This window comes from Chionomys nivalis, chromosome 2, assembly GCF_950005125.1.
Source record: "Chionomys nivalis chromosome 2, mChiNiv1.1, whole genome shotgun sequence".
NCBI classification, from domain to species: Eukaryota; Metazoa; Chordata; class Mammalia; order Rodentia; family Cricetidae; genus Chionomys; species Chionomys nivalis.
The window spans coordinates 20,526,102-20,541,059 of NC_080087.1; the positions used below are offsets into that span (position 1 = coordinate 20,526,102).

A 14,958-nucleotide genomic window follows, 5' to 3' on the forward strand; every position below is an offset into this window, starting at 1 on the left:
TAAGTTCTCGGGGCTGCTAAGCAGTCACCGTGACTCACTCCCAGATCTCTGTTCCTTCTGAACATGGCGCTTCTGACACAGCCTTTGGTGACTAGTGTTCAAATGACTAAACATAGGAAATTACTTATCTCAAAATTACTTGGATTTTTCTTTTCCTTCAGGTCATGAAAGTCATCCCTACTGAACTAGGAAAAAAGTCGGTGGCGTTCCTCCCAAGCAGTGCAGCTGAGTGCAATGGACGGTTTAGAACATCTGCCAGGGCTGGGGATGTGACTCAGTGGCAGAACCCAGGCTTAGTGGGATGAACCATGGGTTCAGTCCCTAGAGCCAATGAGATAAACACCTACCAGTGAGTGGAGTACGAACCAGGGAGCCAAAGCCACAACGTAAAGCAGTCTCAAGACCCTTTCCTGAAACAAAGAAGAGTGGTTTGGTGCATTGGGCTCTGAGCTTACTCTGACCAACGTATGGTTCTTGCCTAAAATTCATAGTCACCATTTCAAAATTCAAACACCATACAGCCATCTCCTTAAAAATGTGAAGCCATACTTGGAATGTAATGCCCAGTTTTATACAGTTTGCTAACCAACGAAGTCTCTGACTTAGAGAAATAAGATGTTAACTAACAAACTCACAAAAAGAACTGGTCCGGGGGTTCAGGAAAATGACAAGAAATAAGAAACCTGAATTGTAGCTGGATACAGCCAAAACTGTGAATTATTCTCAGGAACTAATTACTTGGAGCTCTAAAAAAAATGTAACTCTAAATCCCCAGAGGTGGGAGGTGTACAATCATCCCTGTGCACAGAAAGAATGTGTATTGAACTATCTGTCATACTGATTTTACATTTACTTAGTGTATTGGCTTTAAATAGCAAGGAATAAATAAACTGATGACATCGATTGAGCTGTCTTTCTCAGGCTTCCCCCAAATCTCTACTGAATACAGAGAGCCGGGAAATAGGTTTACCATGTTAGCAAAGGATGGTCAACAAGACAAGTATAATAAACCAACAACTCCTTCCTGGGAGCCCAAACAGAGCACCAAGGGAAGGAATGAAAGAGTGATCATAGACCCCAGCCTTCAAGGAGCTCGACTTCAACTAGTCACAACACAAGGCCGCATGCCCACCCTTCAGAAAAGAAGGTGGGAGAAAAAGTACAGGCATTCGGAGGTGTGCAATGGAGATTGCAGCGTCCTAAGCAGCCAGCGAGAGGCATTAAATACATGAAGGCAGTAAATAAGAAAAGAAAAGAGATTCACTGACTACCACTTGGAAATTATGAACAGCTAGCATAAAATCTGACAGACCAAGAAATACCACATAGCTGAGTCTTGTTTCAGTTAAGGCTTTATTGCTGTGAAGAGACACCACAACCACAGCAACTCTTACAAAGGAAAGCATTTCATTGATCTTAACAGGATCAGAAGTTCAGTCCATTGTCGTCATGGTAGGAAGCATGGCAGCATGCAGGTAGACAGGGTGCTGGAAAAGGAGCCTAGAGCTCTATATCCAGATCAGCAGGCAGCAGGAAGAGATAGTGATACTGGACCTGGTTTGAGAATTTGAAACCCAAAAGCCTACCCCCACCGACACACTTCCTCCAACAAGGCTGCACCTTCTAATAGTGCCCCTTCTTATGAACCTATGGGGGCCATTTTCATTCAAACCACCACACTTGTCTTCCAGCAATTTTATACGATTTGATTTGCATTGCCCTGATCAAGTGTTTAGTATAAATGTGGTTAGTATAAATTTGTCCTTCACATTGATGCAATAGGTATACAAAAATAAATTAACTGCATATGAACCCTAACTTTCCAAACTTGCTCCAGATTTCCTTGATAGTATCATGATACATTGTATAAAGGAACACAATGTACCAAAAATCTTTAAATTGATGAGCTTATCTGCTCTATTCCAGTGAACAGATAGGAGGACAAAACACATCCATTGTGCGCAATCTGTCACTCAAAGTGGCTACATTCACATTCCTCATGCAAAACACAGTGTTTTCATGATATCTCTAATGTAGGTAAGTGGTGACTGTACATGAGCTATCATATATTTTTTGCATATGCATGTGGTGCACATGTGTGTGTGTGTACCACAAGTGAGTACATGTGTGGGAGTGGGCAAGCATGTGTCTGTGCATATAGAGGCCTGAAGTTGATACTGGGCATTTTCCTCAATCATGCTATACTTTATTTACTGAGGTACTAGCTCTCAATGAACCCAGAGCTCACAGTCAGTAGGATCCCCATTTCTTACTGCTGAGTATTAGAATTACAAGGGGCTACAAGGCCTGCACAGCTTTTCCAAATACTCTAGGGATCCAACCTACAGTTTTCATACTTTAAAAAAATAATTTATTTTTATTTTTTGTGCATTGGTGGTTTGCCTCCATGTATTGCTGTGGGACGTGGTCTTGTACATTGAAAAGATTTGATGCTTGTACTTTAATAAATGCTGATTGGCCAGCAGACAGGCAGGAAGTATAGGTAGGGTGACCAGGCAGGAAGTAGAGGCAGGGTGATGAGAACAGGAGGATTCTGGGAAGAGGAAAGACTCAGTCTACAGTCATCACCCAGATGCAGAGGAAGCAAGATGAGAACGCCTCACTAACAAAGGTACCAAGCCACATGGCTAACATAGACAAGAATTATGTGCTAATTTAAGATGTAAGAAAGAGTTAATAAGAAGCCAAAGCTAATAGGACAACCAGTTTATGATTAATGTAGACCTCTGTGTATTTCTTTGGGACTGAAGAGCTGTGGGACCAGGAAAGACAGAAACCACTGTCAACAATGTATGTCTGTGTGAAGGTGTCAGATTTTGGGGTTACGGAGAGTTGTGAGCTGCCATGTGAATGCTGGGAATTGAACTCTGATCCTCTGGAAGCGTAGTCAGTGCTCTTAATCGCTGAGCCATCTCTCCAGTCCCCAGCTATCATACTTTTATGTCAAGTACTTTGTCCAGTAAGCCAGCAGTTCTTAATCCCTTTGTGGATCACATATTAGATATCCTGCATATCAGATATTTGTTACAATTCTTAACAGTAGCAAAATTATAGTTATGAAGTAGCAATGAAATAAATTTATGGTTGGGGTCACCATACATGGGGAACTGTGTTAAAGGATCACAGCATTAGGAAGGTTGAGAATCACTAAGTCATTTCCAGCCCAAGTTGGCACATATTTAGACTAAAAGAAAGATAACCAATATTTATTGTTCAAAGAGATCCATTACTAGAAAACAGAACTTCAAGATTCCTTAGAAAAAGGTCCTTGCTTTCCCAGTCAATTACCAGAACTTTTATCTGAGGTTGTCTGTCTCTCAGGACTCCACACTTAGCACTTTGGAAATGGCGGCCATGTAACACTAGCTTGTTGCTCCTTGGAATGGAGAACACAGAGAATATGTTAAGAACATTGTGTTTAAATCAGAATTATTCTTTCCAGCCCCAACTTGATAGCAAAATCCTCTATCTGATAAGAGTCTCTTATCCAAAATACACAAACATCTACAACTCTACAACAAAAAAGAAAAACATTCTAAAGTTGCAAAAGAAGTGAAAAGATTTTTGCCCAGAAAAGATACACAAGTGGTCAAGACACTCATGAAAGCATCTAGTAGCCACTCAGTACTGGGAAAACACAAAACACAACCACCATGGCACACTACTTCATACTCATGAGGATGGCAACAATTATTTTAACGCAAAAATAAGTGTTGCTTGACAGGGCCCATAGGTATGGGTCTATTCTACCTTGAGTAAAGGTCAAGAGTTGGAACTTACTTCTGTTCCTACAAGGTTATTGTCAACAGATCAAATAACAGGTATGGCTAAAAACCAGACCTGGTAATCAGGTATTAAGAAATAGATAGGTTTCTACCTCAAAGGTCAAGGCTCCATTCCACCCTGATTTTGAGCAGAGAGTTCTGCTTTCTCAAGGTCATTATCAACACTTCAGACAACAGGTGTGGCTAATAGCCAGACCTGGTATTTTAGGTACTAAGAAGTAGATCTGTTTCAACCTCAAACAAAAGTCTAAGGATTCAATGAGGTTCCTATTCCCTTTGGGAGATAACAATGGATTCCACCCAGGGAGTGGTTTGCCTACAGAATGTTTTGGTCTAGGGTGTGAATGTTACTTGTCTTGTTTTGGCAACAGAATGTTTAACTAAGAATGTAGCCCTTCAGCCTTCAACTGGTCAGTTCTTTCCTTGTATCCTGTTAATGCAGTGTTTATCTTACTCCTACCTTCTAGGGTCAGGGTATTTAAGGGCGATTTTTCAGTATTCACTGGAATTCTCTCCTGGAACTATCTAATGCTTCTGTTTATCATTTTTCACTCATATCTTTGTTCTCTTTACTTATCTTTCTAATCCCCAGGTCCCTACACTGGTAAGTAGCATCCACGTCAAAGCTGGTCTCCAACAGCTGCTGAGGATACTGGGAAACTCAATCCATATATCACTGATGGAACCAAGAAAGGACACAGTCACTGCGGAGATTCCTCAGTAACTTAAATATAGAATTGCCATGGAATCCAGCAATTACACTCTGAAGTACACTCCGAAGAATGGAAAGGAGGGTTCTAGACACCAACAGTGTCACAACCTTCCCCATCCTATTGCTTGAACACCTCCATTGCTGATCCTACTCAAAAGACATGACTTCTGTCTTCCTTCCTCCATTTCCCTTCTCCTGGAATTTTTATTTATCATATAAAAATCCTAAAAGGTTATGCTTCAACGTTAGGATTAAAGTGGTTGGCAATACTGGGAGTGAAAAGAAAAAGTCCTTGTAACTGAGTATGAGATAGCCAAAACCAAACAAAAGTAAACACAGTGTGCTCTGGGAAATGACTCTGGATGGCCCCATGAACTCTTCAACTTCCATTAATAAATGAATGGATACACAAATATGGCCTTATCTGTAAAATGTCAAGGAATGTTCCTTTCTATAATTTTTGAAAACCAGTAATGGAATATTAGCAAGCTATTAAAAGGAATCATGTATACTGTATAATATAGGTGAGCCTGGTAAGTATTATGCCAGGTAAAGAGGACCAATCACAGCCAGGTAGGTGGTGGTGGCAGATACCTTTAATCCTAGCACTGAGCAGAGACAGGTGGATCTCTGAGGTCGAGACCAGTCTGGTCCACAGAGCAAGTTCCAGGACAGCCAGGGCTGTGCAAAGAAACCTTGTCCAAAAAAACAAAGACCAATCACAAAAGACTATCTATTATATAATTCCAGTTCTAAGAAAGGAACCAAACAGGCCAATCGTCAGATGTCGAAAGACCAGAGGCTGCTTAGAGCTGCAGTAATGAGGCCCCATCACCACCGCGGTGCTAAATAAAGGCTAGGTATTTTCTCCTTGTGATGAACATTTTCTTCAGGTGGTTGTGGTGATGACTATACAGATCTAAAGAACACACTGAAAACTGTTAACAAGATTAAAAACGTCTACATAGATCAGTTCTAAAATGCATGGATTGTATCTCAGTAAGTGTCAAAAACTAAAGTGGGCATCATTTGGAATTGTCCTGCCAGACAATTGTTGCATTCTGCTGACTTTTGCAAACCAGAATTCTCAATGGGAGGCATGTCATTCCACCCCTACTTCTAATAGACAAAAAGACCTATGTCATTATTGGTCTAGAGGTGGGTTTCCATAACATGATCAACATGAATAAGACAAAGTTTATTTGTGGTCCCTGCTGTAAAAACAAAACAAAACAAAAAAACCAAAAAGAAGAGAGCAACAACTAATAATTCTAAGGGTTGCAATTCATCCAGTGGGTGTCTTTTCACTGCCCATCACCTGACCCAACAGTACAGCTGCAGGGCAAACTAGTTTTTTTCCTTCACCATCCCTCTGTCAGAGAACAGACATGGTTTCTCTCCCATAATGAAAAAGCTTGACTATTTTATTTCTAGCTTCCCCCCATCCAATCCAGCTCATATCTTAAGCCTAGATAGATGTCAGGAAATGTGGAGAAAGACGGTATCTAGAGAATCTATATTTATGTGTGTTGTTAAACAATTCAGACTGAGGGTAGCCTACATTACAAACGGTTTACTAGGCAGAATGCTCCCCCCTCATCCGTGGTCTGTGTTTACAGAACAGGCTGCCACAGTTGGAGGCCTTGCCTGTCTTTCTTCTAATACACTACCTCTGTGTCCCCAACCCACCCTCCGAGATGAGCGTGCCGCTATAAACAAGAATCTCATTTTTCCACGTCAACAATTTCTATTGATAACCTCATATTTTATGTATTCATTCCCAGTTCACTGTGCGCAGCCTCAACTATGGCTTTTAAGCCACATGTGATATGCAGAAAAGAAATAGAATTGGGTTTTTAGGGCTTAGCAAAACTGTTTCTGAAACAGGTCTGCACCTCTATTTTCACATTTCCCTTGAAATTTATTTAAAGTTGGAGAATTTCAAAATTCAGTGAAATCACATCTTTTTTTTTCTTCATTTTATAACTCTAAATTCCCAGGCTCGTCGTATGTAATACACGTAGAAATGGGCAATTCTGAGAAAAAGCACTATGTCTCCATTTAAAATGCTATAAATTAGAAATGGAAGGGAAAGCCTATCAACTGGAGATCCATCCAACGAATTTAGCTCTCATAAAGGCTAAATCACATCTCCAAGGCTTGATGATAAATCTTAACCGTCTGCTGGTTGTACAAGATCAGTAGTGAACCATCTGGCTCATTTTGTTTATATCAATCTAAATAATATGTGTCCAAGTTTTTGATATTTCCACAGCTCAGAAGTGGTAATACTACTGCCAAGCAGGCTGCTTTATAACCTGATTTCACAGGGAGTGTGTGTGGGGGGGGAGGGGGATATTTTGTTTTCTATAGCAAATCAAAGTTTCCATGCAGAAGAAGGTGGGGGGAGGGAATAAGTTGGGTGTAGTGGGTGGTGGTGGTGCAGGCCTTTAATTCCAGCACTCTGGAGGCAGAGGCAGGTAGATCTCTGTGATCGGGGCCAGCCTGGTCTACAGAGTGAGTTCCAGGACTGCCAGAGCTACAAAGTGAGACTCTGTCTCAAAAGAAAAAAAAAATAATTTCAGGTTGCTAAGCTCATGCAATGGTAAAATTTGCTGCACAAAGCTACGGATCTGAGTTCAATCCTGGGGTCCTAATAAAGGGAAAAGGACTGACTTTGAGTCTTCTTCTAATCTCTATGTATGTGCCATAACATCTGCACACACACACACACACACACACACACACACACAATAGATTAGATAGATGGATAGATAGATAGATAGATAGATAGATAGATAGATAGATAGATAGATAGATAGATAGATGGATGGATGGATAGATAGATAGAAAGATAGATAGATAGATAGATAGATAGATAGATAGATAGATAGATAGATAGATAGATAGAGTATATGTACATATGTAGGCAAAAGCCATTTGTTCTTCTCCTGGACACCCAGACCAAAATAATCAGATAGAATTTGATTTATTGTATTGTTTTAATTACAATAGTGTTTGGCCTATTAGCTTAGACTTCATAAGAACTAATTCTTATATCTTAAATTAACCCATTTCTATTATTCTATGTATTTCCATGAGGATTGTGGTTTACCTGTAACATGAGGGTCTGCTTGTTGGGGTTTCTGTCCTGCCCAGTTCCCACAGCTGGCAAGTCCCAAAGAAAAATCACACAGAGGTCTCCATAAGTTATAAACTGATCGGCCCATTAGCTCAGGCTTTGTATTAGCTCTTATTACTTACATTAACCCATTATTCTTATCTATGTTAGCCACATGGCTCGGTACCTTTTTCAGCCGGGCAGGTCACATCCTGCTTCTTCAGTGATCTGGGCAGGACTGGGGAGGGAGCTTCCTTCTTCCCAGAATACTCCTGTTCTCATCGCCCCGCCTCTACTTCCTGTCTTGTTGACCCACCTATACTTCCTGCCTGGCCAATCAGCATTTATTTAAAACATGATTGACAGAATACAGACAATTCTCCCACACCAGTTTACCTGTAAAGTTCTGGCATCTGTGTTCTTTGGCAGCTACATGGCATCTCCTTGACTCCTGGAGTCTCTTTGTATATCTGTTTGGATTTACCACCTCGCTTGGCTTTGCTAAGTCATTGGCAGAAACAGCTTTATTCATTATCCAATAAAAGCAACACATATACAGAAGGACATCCCACATCATATGTATAAAAACATATATGTAATTATAGATAGAGTATGTATATGTATGTATGAAAACATATATATTTAACTATCTATGTATATGGAATTTTTAAAAATATTATCCCACTGAATTGGGAAAACTCTGGGCTCCCATGTTTAAGGAGAGCATTAGATGAGCTTTACCCTGCTGCTTAGTTTTCCTCTCCCAACTTCTTTCCTCTTTTCAAGTCCGTGGCAGCAGGAAGTCCCCTTTAGAATACAGTCTGTCCTTCTGCAAACTGGCTGGAAGAAGGACCCCTTTGACCACAGTTCCTCACTCACCCCGTCTCCTGTCTCTTCCCTACCCACACCCTGCTTTCTGGTGCCCCACTTTGCCCTCACTTCATGTCTCTCAGAATCTCAGGAAGTATAAAGTCAAAAGGAACTACAGAGGCTAGCTGCCTTCTCTACCCACTGCTACCTCCTACCTCCCAAAACAATGGGCCTTAAACCGTAAAGCAAACTGCATTTAAATCACTTGAAATTAAAAATTAAACCATTGTTCTGACCTTGAAACCTCTTTATAAAAATCAGTTCCCCTTCTACTTCCTCTTTCCCTCGGATACCTTCGATGGCTTCTGAAAGCAATGACTTGCGACAGAACAATGGTTTTCAGGCCGACCACAGCCCTGGCAAGATCACCTGAGATCTTGCTTAGGAGCAGCCTGCTTGGCCAGGCCCAGGCTTATCCAAAAAGTCTGGAAGGAACTTAGAATTTCCTGAAAATTTGAATATGCAACAAATCCCCAAGATACTGAAGCTACAGATCGGAGGACGCACACAGAACCAGTAGCTTACACAGAGAACTACAGTTCCCTTGGTCTCACCTCTGACTGTTCAGCTGTGAGAGAGGGTCCAGTTTTTTATCAGAAGCAGTATGGCTGCCATTTATGGGATTATGGTTTGAATGTGAGATATTCCTAACAGCACACATGTTTGAATACTTGGTCTCCAGCTGACGTTGCAGTTTGGGGAGGTTATAGAAGCCCTGGACATGGGGCCCAGCTGGCAGATCCAAGCTACTAGGAGCAGGCCTTTGAGGAGTGACGGCCAGGCCTTGCTTCCAGTTCCTCACCATGTGTCAAAGCCCTCACCACATACTCTGCCATGCCATCCCAGAAACAGACTGAAACTATGAAGTCCTCCTTCCTCAAGTAGCTTGTGTCATGTAATCTGTCAGAAGAAACGTAACAAACACAAACAATACGGCAGAGTTTGGAACCACTGACCAGGGGCTTCGACAGTTTCCTTTCTCTGCTGGCCTCACAAGTAACTCAAAGTAAAAGCAGCAGGAAAGGGAAAGTAAAATTGTGTGGGTCAATCTGAAGATGGTTTAGCCAGTCAGCTGGCGAAGGTTCCTTCTCATTCTTGCTGAATTTGCAGATCCTCTCTTAAACTTCCCATAGTGCTTTTCAGTAGGCACCGTAGTCTTTGGAAACAGGTCCTGCTTCCCTTTCTGTACAATCCTCCCATGTTAAGCAGTTTTCCGTGACTGTAGCAAGTACCTCAGATGAACCGACTTAGAAGCCTGGTTTTGGCTCTCAGATTTGGAGCTACTTATCCGTAACTGACCGGTGCCCATTACATTGGACCTGTGGTGGCCTAGCATGTCCTGGAGGGAGCACACAGTAAAGGAGACTCTCTCACATCATGTCTGGACGCTCAAAGAGGAAGAGACCAGCGCTCAACAACCCTTTAGGAGGGCACACCTCTCCCCAATGATCTGACCCAAAAACTTCCCCATAAGGCTTCCACTCCCTTTCAATAGCACCAAGCCAAGGATGAATGGAACATTTCATCTACTGTCCTTTGGTGGCCATTCTAGATCCAATAACACCATTAATTCATAGCCTTCAATTTTCCTATACAAAACTTGGACAAACAATAGAAGCTGCCAGTAGTGCAGCAATGTGGTTTAACTTTCATCTGCATGTGCAGTGACTGGCTCATAACTTTCATCACAAATACCTGTGACGTTTTGCTTTACATAAGAATATTCAACACATTAGACATTATTCTACCTACCTGGTAAAATAGGTTCAGTCATTAATTTGAGCAATAATAATCCAGAAGCTCTCATACAGGGAATGTATAATATAGATCAAGTATTGAAATTATAGTCTATAAAGAACATGTTTAATATATTATTTTGATCTATAAATATTGGACTTTGTACACATTTACATTTGAAGGACAAAAATACCTCCAAAACTGGTTAAGAGGAAAACAGGATTTTTTTTACTAACAGTATAGTCTGTGTGGATAAACTCTAAAATACAAAAGAAAGAGAGACAGAGTATATTTTGTATGGATAAACTCGAAAATACTAGAAAAAGAGACAGAGACAGAGAGAGGGAGAGAGAGAGGGCGCAAGTCTGTAGATAGCTTGACCTGATATAATCCAGGATATCAAAATATATTTTAGAGTATTTGAAAGACCACAAGCCCACTTTCCCCAGAAATGACTATTATATACACGACAAAATGACAAGGAAGAGATTTGGTAAGGCAATTCTATTTTCATGTCACGAAGATGACATGTCTAACCCACCATGTCCATCAGAAAATGGTCAATTAGTGAAGAATACTCAGCCCTCCAGGGAAACGGCCCGTTCTCTCTTCTACCACCTGAGCCTCCATTTTCATCAGGCCTTCTAAAATAGGGTGAGCAGATGAGAGACACACACACGGAACTTTCCGAGTCTATCTCCGAATGCCCTTGCTCCTCATCCTTACCTCAAGCTTCCTCCTTCACTTTACAGAACCACCAACCTGTGGGAGCCAAGTTCAGGTTTGATGAACAGTGAGTCAAATTCCTAATTACACTAAAGGCCAAAGCTACAAAGTTTGAGTGCTGTGCTCAAAGCCAAGCTGGAAAGAGTGGACACAGTGACCTCCCAATCCGATACAACACATTTTGCTCTATACTCCAGACCTCCGCATTTTAAAAAACAACATGGTGGGGGGTGTGGCACACTATGGGAGTCTCTGGAGGAATATCCCTGAGCTTCAACACTTCCTCATACTAACAGACACTGACGGGTCCTGACAGTGGAGATAAAGTTACCAGAAGCAGGACTAGACGTCTCAGAGCCGGGAAGGAAGGCTCAAGACTCCAAAATACAGATTTACAAAGAATGAAGGTTACGCTGACCAATAAAAAAGGGCCTCTTAACCCAAAACCAGAAAGCCAGATACTAAGAATTGTGCTTTGGCAATATGACCAGGGCAGTATTTTTCTTTAACTTTCCATTGAGGTTCTTGCAAAAATCACGTGCCCCCAGCACTTTTACTGGAATGAAATTTTTTAACTTGTAAAAATCTGAATACTAGGTTATCAGTTTACAATGCTCCCTAACTCCCTAAGGCGTTTTTTGGTGTGGTTCTGGGGTTTTCTTGTTTTTCCTTCCAAACTGCCCGCTGTCTAGACCTGTTGCTTCGGTGAGGAGTTTGAGGTAAATGTAGAAGTCTTAGGTTTGGCAGGTCATTTAGCCCACTCAGTTTCCAGCACTTTGACAGAGGCTCCCCCGGACCCGACTCTGAGCCTGCAGGGGACCAGTGTTTGCAGCGCTTCTGCTCCTGGTTACCACCTCAGAGCATCCTCCACACGACCTCTTCTGACTACAGAAGTTAATGAATCTGCGTCCTTGCTTGGCCAAGCCAGCATCATCCCGGGGACCTCAATGAGTGTTGGTCCTGCTCTGGCACTCAGAAGCCCGGATGAGAAAGCAGCGAGGTCACACCTCACTGAAATCTCTGTTTTCTTGGGTTCCAGCCTTTTCATTAGCCACAAACCAAAAAGAAAAAAAAAGTTCTGACTTGAGACACACACACAGAGCGGAAGTTCGACAGGTCAGCGGAGGCGAGGCCGCTGACTGGCACCTACCATACAACCCCAATGCCTCCCCAATTCCTCCCGCCCTCTCGCTGCAGTCCGCAGGGTGCGCAGGTGCTGCCAAGGGACAAACCAGCCCAGGGACAGAGTGGAGCCATCTGAGCTAACCCACAAAAGGGGGACCCACTGGATAGAATTTCTAGAAGTGACTGGAAAGCAGGGCTAAACCAAACCACACAACCCAGAACGCCAGACCGGACTGGATTGAAAGTCATTGACCATAATCAGAGAGAGGACTGTCTCCGCACCGCCAGGCCAGGGCATACAACACACACTCACAAACATACTGCCTCAGTTGGAGTGGTGAGGGAGGACAGGTACGTGGTGTCCCGGCCTCGGGGTATCTGCTTGGCGCCCCATGCAGCTGCGGACAGTTGGGCGCACAGAAGGAAGCAGGCGCTCCCAGCTGCCACTAGCAGGGATGCTCACTGGCATCGCACCTAGGGAACCTCGGGGACCGTGGTGGCTGTGACAGCTTGAGATGTTCTTCGCCTATCACTCTTCCCCGGGTGCCCAACTTTGTTGGTCCGACTCCGCCCTTCCTTACCCAAATACTGCCGCAGGTCGAGCAGGAAGCGAGGGGGTCCTCCGCTGAGCTGGTAGAAGAGGGAGCCTAGGCAGAAGACCAGCAGGGTGGCCATGCAGAAACCGTAGTCCCGGAGGGAGAAGCGTAAGAAAGGCAGCATCGGGATCCGGCGCTTGCAGCCACCCAGGCACGGAGGGGCGCCCCCCACAGGGGCCCCATGGGGCCAGGGATCCTCGCCGCAGCCGGGATGCTGCTGCTGCTGTTTCTTCTTCATCGCCGGCTCCACCGCCTCGCACAGCCCGCCCGGGCCAGGAAGAGGTCACCCATCCGCCGCCAGCCGGAGTGCCTGGCCGGCCGGCTGCACATGGAGAGGGACGCGCCGAGGGCAGCCGGGTGGGGGCGGGGAGGGGCCGAAGTTGCCGGGCTCAGGGCACTCTTCCCATCTTGGTCCCCGTCGCCCGCTGCGGCCCCGAAGGGCCCGAGATGTCCCGGGCCCCGGTGTGGGGGTGGCGATCGTAGCCCGCGCCTAGTCGCCCGTCCCTCTAGCAGTCCCGCGCCCCAGGTCCAGCTGTGCTCCGGGCTCGCTCACGGCTCGCCACGAGCGCCAGCGTGGACCCCCCGGGCTTTGTGTGGGTCTTGGGCGGCGTGTTTGGTCCCGACTCAGGCTCGGCTAGCTCAAGGCAGGGAGGATCGGGAGGCGGACACCACCCTCTCGCTCCACCTCCTTGACAGGGGCTTCCCTCCACTCCTCTCCTCCCCTTTCTCCCCGGCGCAAGGCGGCCGGCTCTCCTCCCTCCCCGGACCTCTCCTCCTTCTCCACTCCGGGGCTCCCCGCTCTGCCTGGTGTCACATTACGGCTTCTGCTGGGGCGGGCAGGGAGGGAGGAGGGGGCCCCGAGGATCAGCAACAAGGAAGAAAGTTTCTGGGTGTGTGTGGTTTTTTTTTCCTTCCTCCATTCTCTACAATCTGGTCTCGGTTCCTGCGCCACCAGCGACCTCTTGGGGCTCGCTGACTTTCCTCTCATAAATAGTGCGTGCTGAAGAATTTGACTATATTTGACTACGTTTGTCTTCGCACTTTGGAAACTTGTTCTCTTTCTATATCTCAAGCGACCCGTCTACCAAAGGCTGATAAAGGGTAATGGGATATAGGTTCAAGACCTAGCTCGAACGGTAAAAGCGCAAGCGGTAGGAGTTATAATTAAACATGTCCCGCAGGGCCAGGCTCAGCTCCTGCACTCCGTGGCTGAGAATTGGAGGGTGCTTTTTTTTTTCCTTGGTCCTACTAACGCTACTAGCGCTCCACTGAGAACAAGGATACACAATCGATTCGAGAAAGTCCTTCTAGCAGATATGAAATGGGGGAGCTCTGTCCCCTCACATACCTGTTTCACTCCTGTCTCTCTTTCCACCGCTGAGAAGTTTCCGGAACGGAAAGAGCCAGCGGAGCTTTTCTGACACCTATCTCTGATGCAGCCCCTGATAGTTGACAGAGCTGCTCTGTCGGGCACACCGCGTAATCGTTTTTTTGTTTTGTTTTAATCGTCAGAAGCAGAAGTGGCAAAGCCTGGGAGCTACATTACGTCTCCAGAGTCCTGGTTTGTTTTTCTGTTACCGTGATGAATATCATTCCCCAAAGTAGCATGAAGAGAATAGAGTTTGTTTGGCTTACCCATTACGGTCTGTTTTGGAAGGGAAGCTGAGGAACCTAGAGGCAGGAACTGAAGCAGAAACCAAGGCGGCATGCTACTTGCCGGCACTCCTTCAGCTTCCTTTCCTAGGGCCACCTGCTCAGGGATGGTTCATTCAGCCCGCAGTAGCCTGGCCCTTCTCCTAGCAACCAAGGCAGTGTTCCCCATCCATCCCCACAGGCCATTCTATTGGAGGTAATTCCTCAAGGATGTTTTCCTTTTCCAAGGTGTGTAGAGTTGGCAACAAAACTGACGTTCAGGGGCATAAGCTGGTAGGACTCCGAACAAGCCAGAGATGTTAACCTCTGCAAGGTGGCCCAGGCCAGATGGGGCTTTCTCCGTGGGTTGCCTGGGATTCCAAAACAAACCATTTAGGTTAGACCACGTTTCTGATGCCTCTCCTCCCTCGTTCCCAACACATTCTAAATATTCCAGTAAATAGGGGCTGGGGGGAGGGTGAGAACTACTGTCCTGAAAACCTTTAAAGGGTTGTGCATTCCGAGAATGTTCCATGAAAAATTGAGGAATGGGATCATGGGCAGAAGAACTCATAATGAAAGAACAGTGTGTGTGTGTGTGTGTGTGTGTGTGTGTGTGTACATACATATACA

General features: G+C 44.7%; 1 protein-coding gene across 1 annotated transcript in view; it reads right to left on the reverse strand.

Moving 5' to 3' along the window:
- Positions 1 to 13,467, reverse strand: part of Ust (uronyl 2-sulfotransferase) — a 286,573-nt gene extending 273,106 nt beyond the window's left edge. The window contains exon 1 of the mRNA XM_057762423.1: positions 12,679 to 13,467. Within this exon, the coding sequence (XP_057618406.1) occupies positions 12,679 to 12,931 (253 nt within the window). The 5' untranslated portion in view covers positions 12,932 to 13,467. The remainder of the gene's footprint in view (positions 1 to 12,678) is intronic.
- Between the last annotated feature and the right edge of the window lie 1,491 nt (positions 13,468 to 14,958).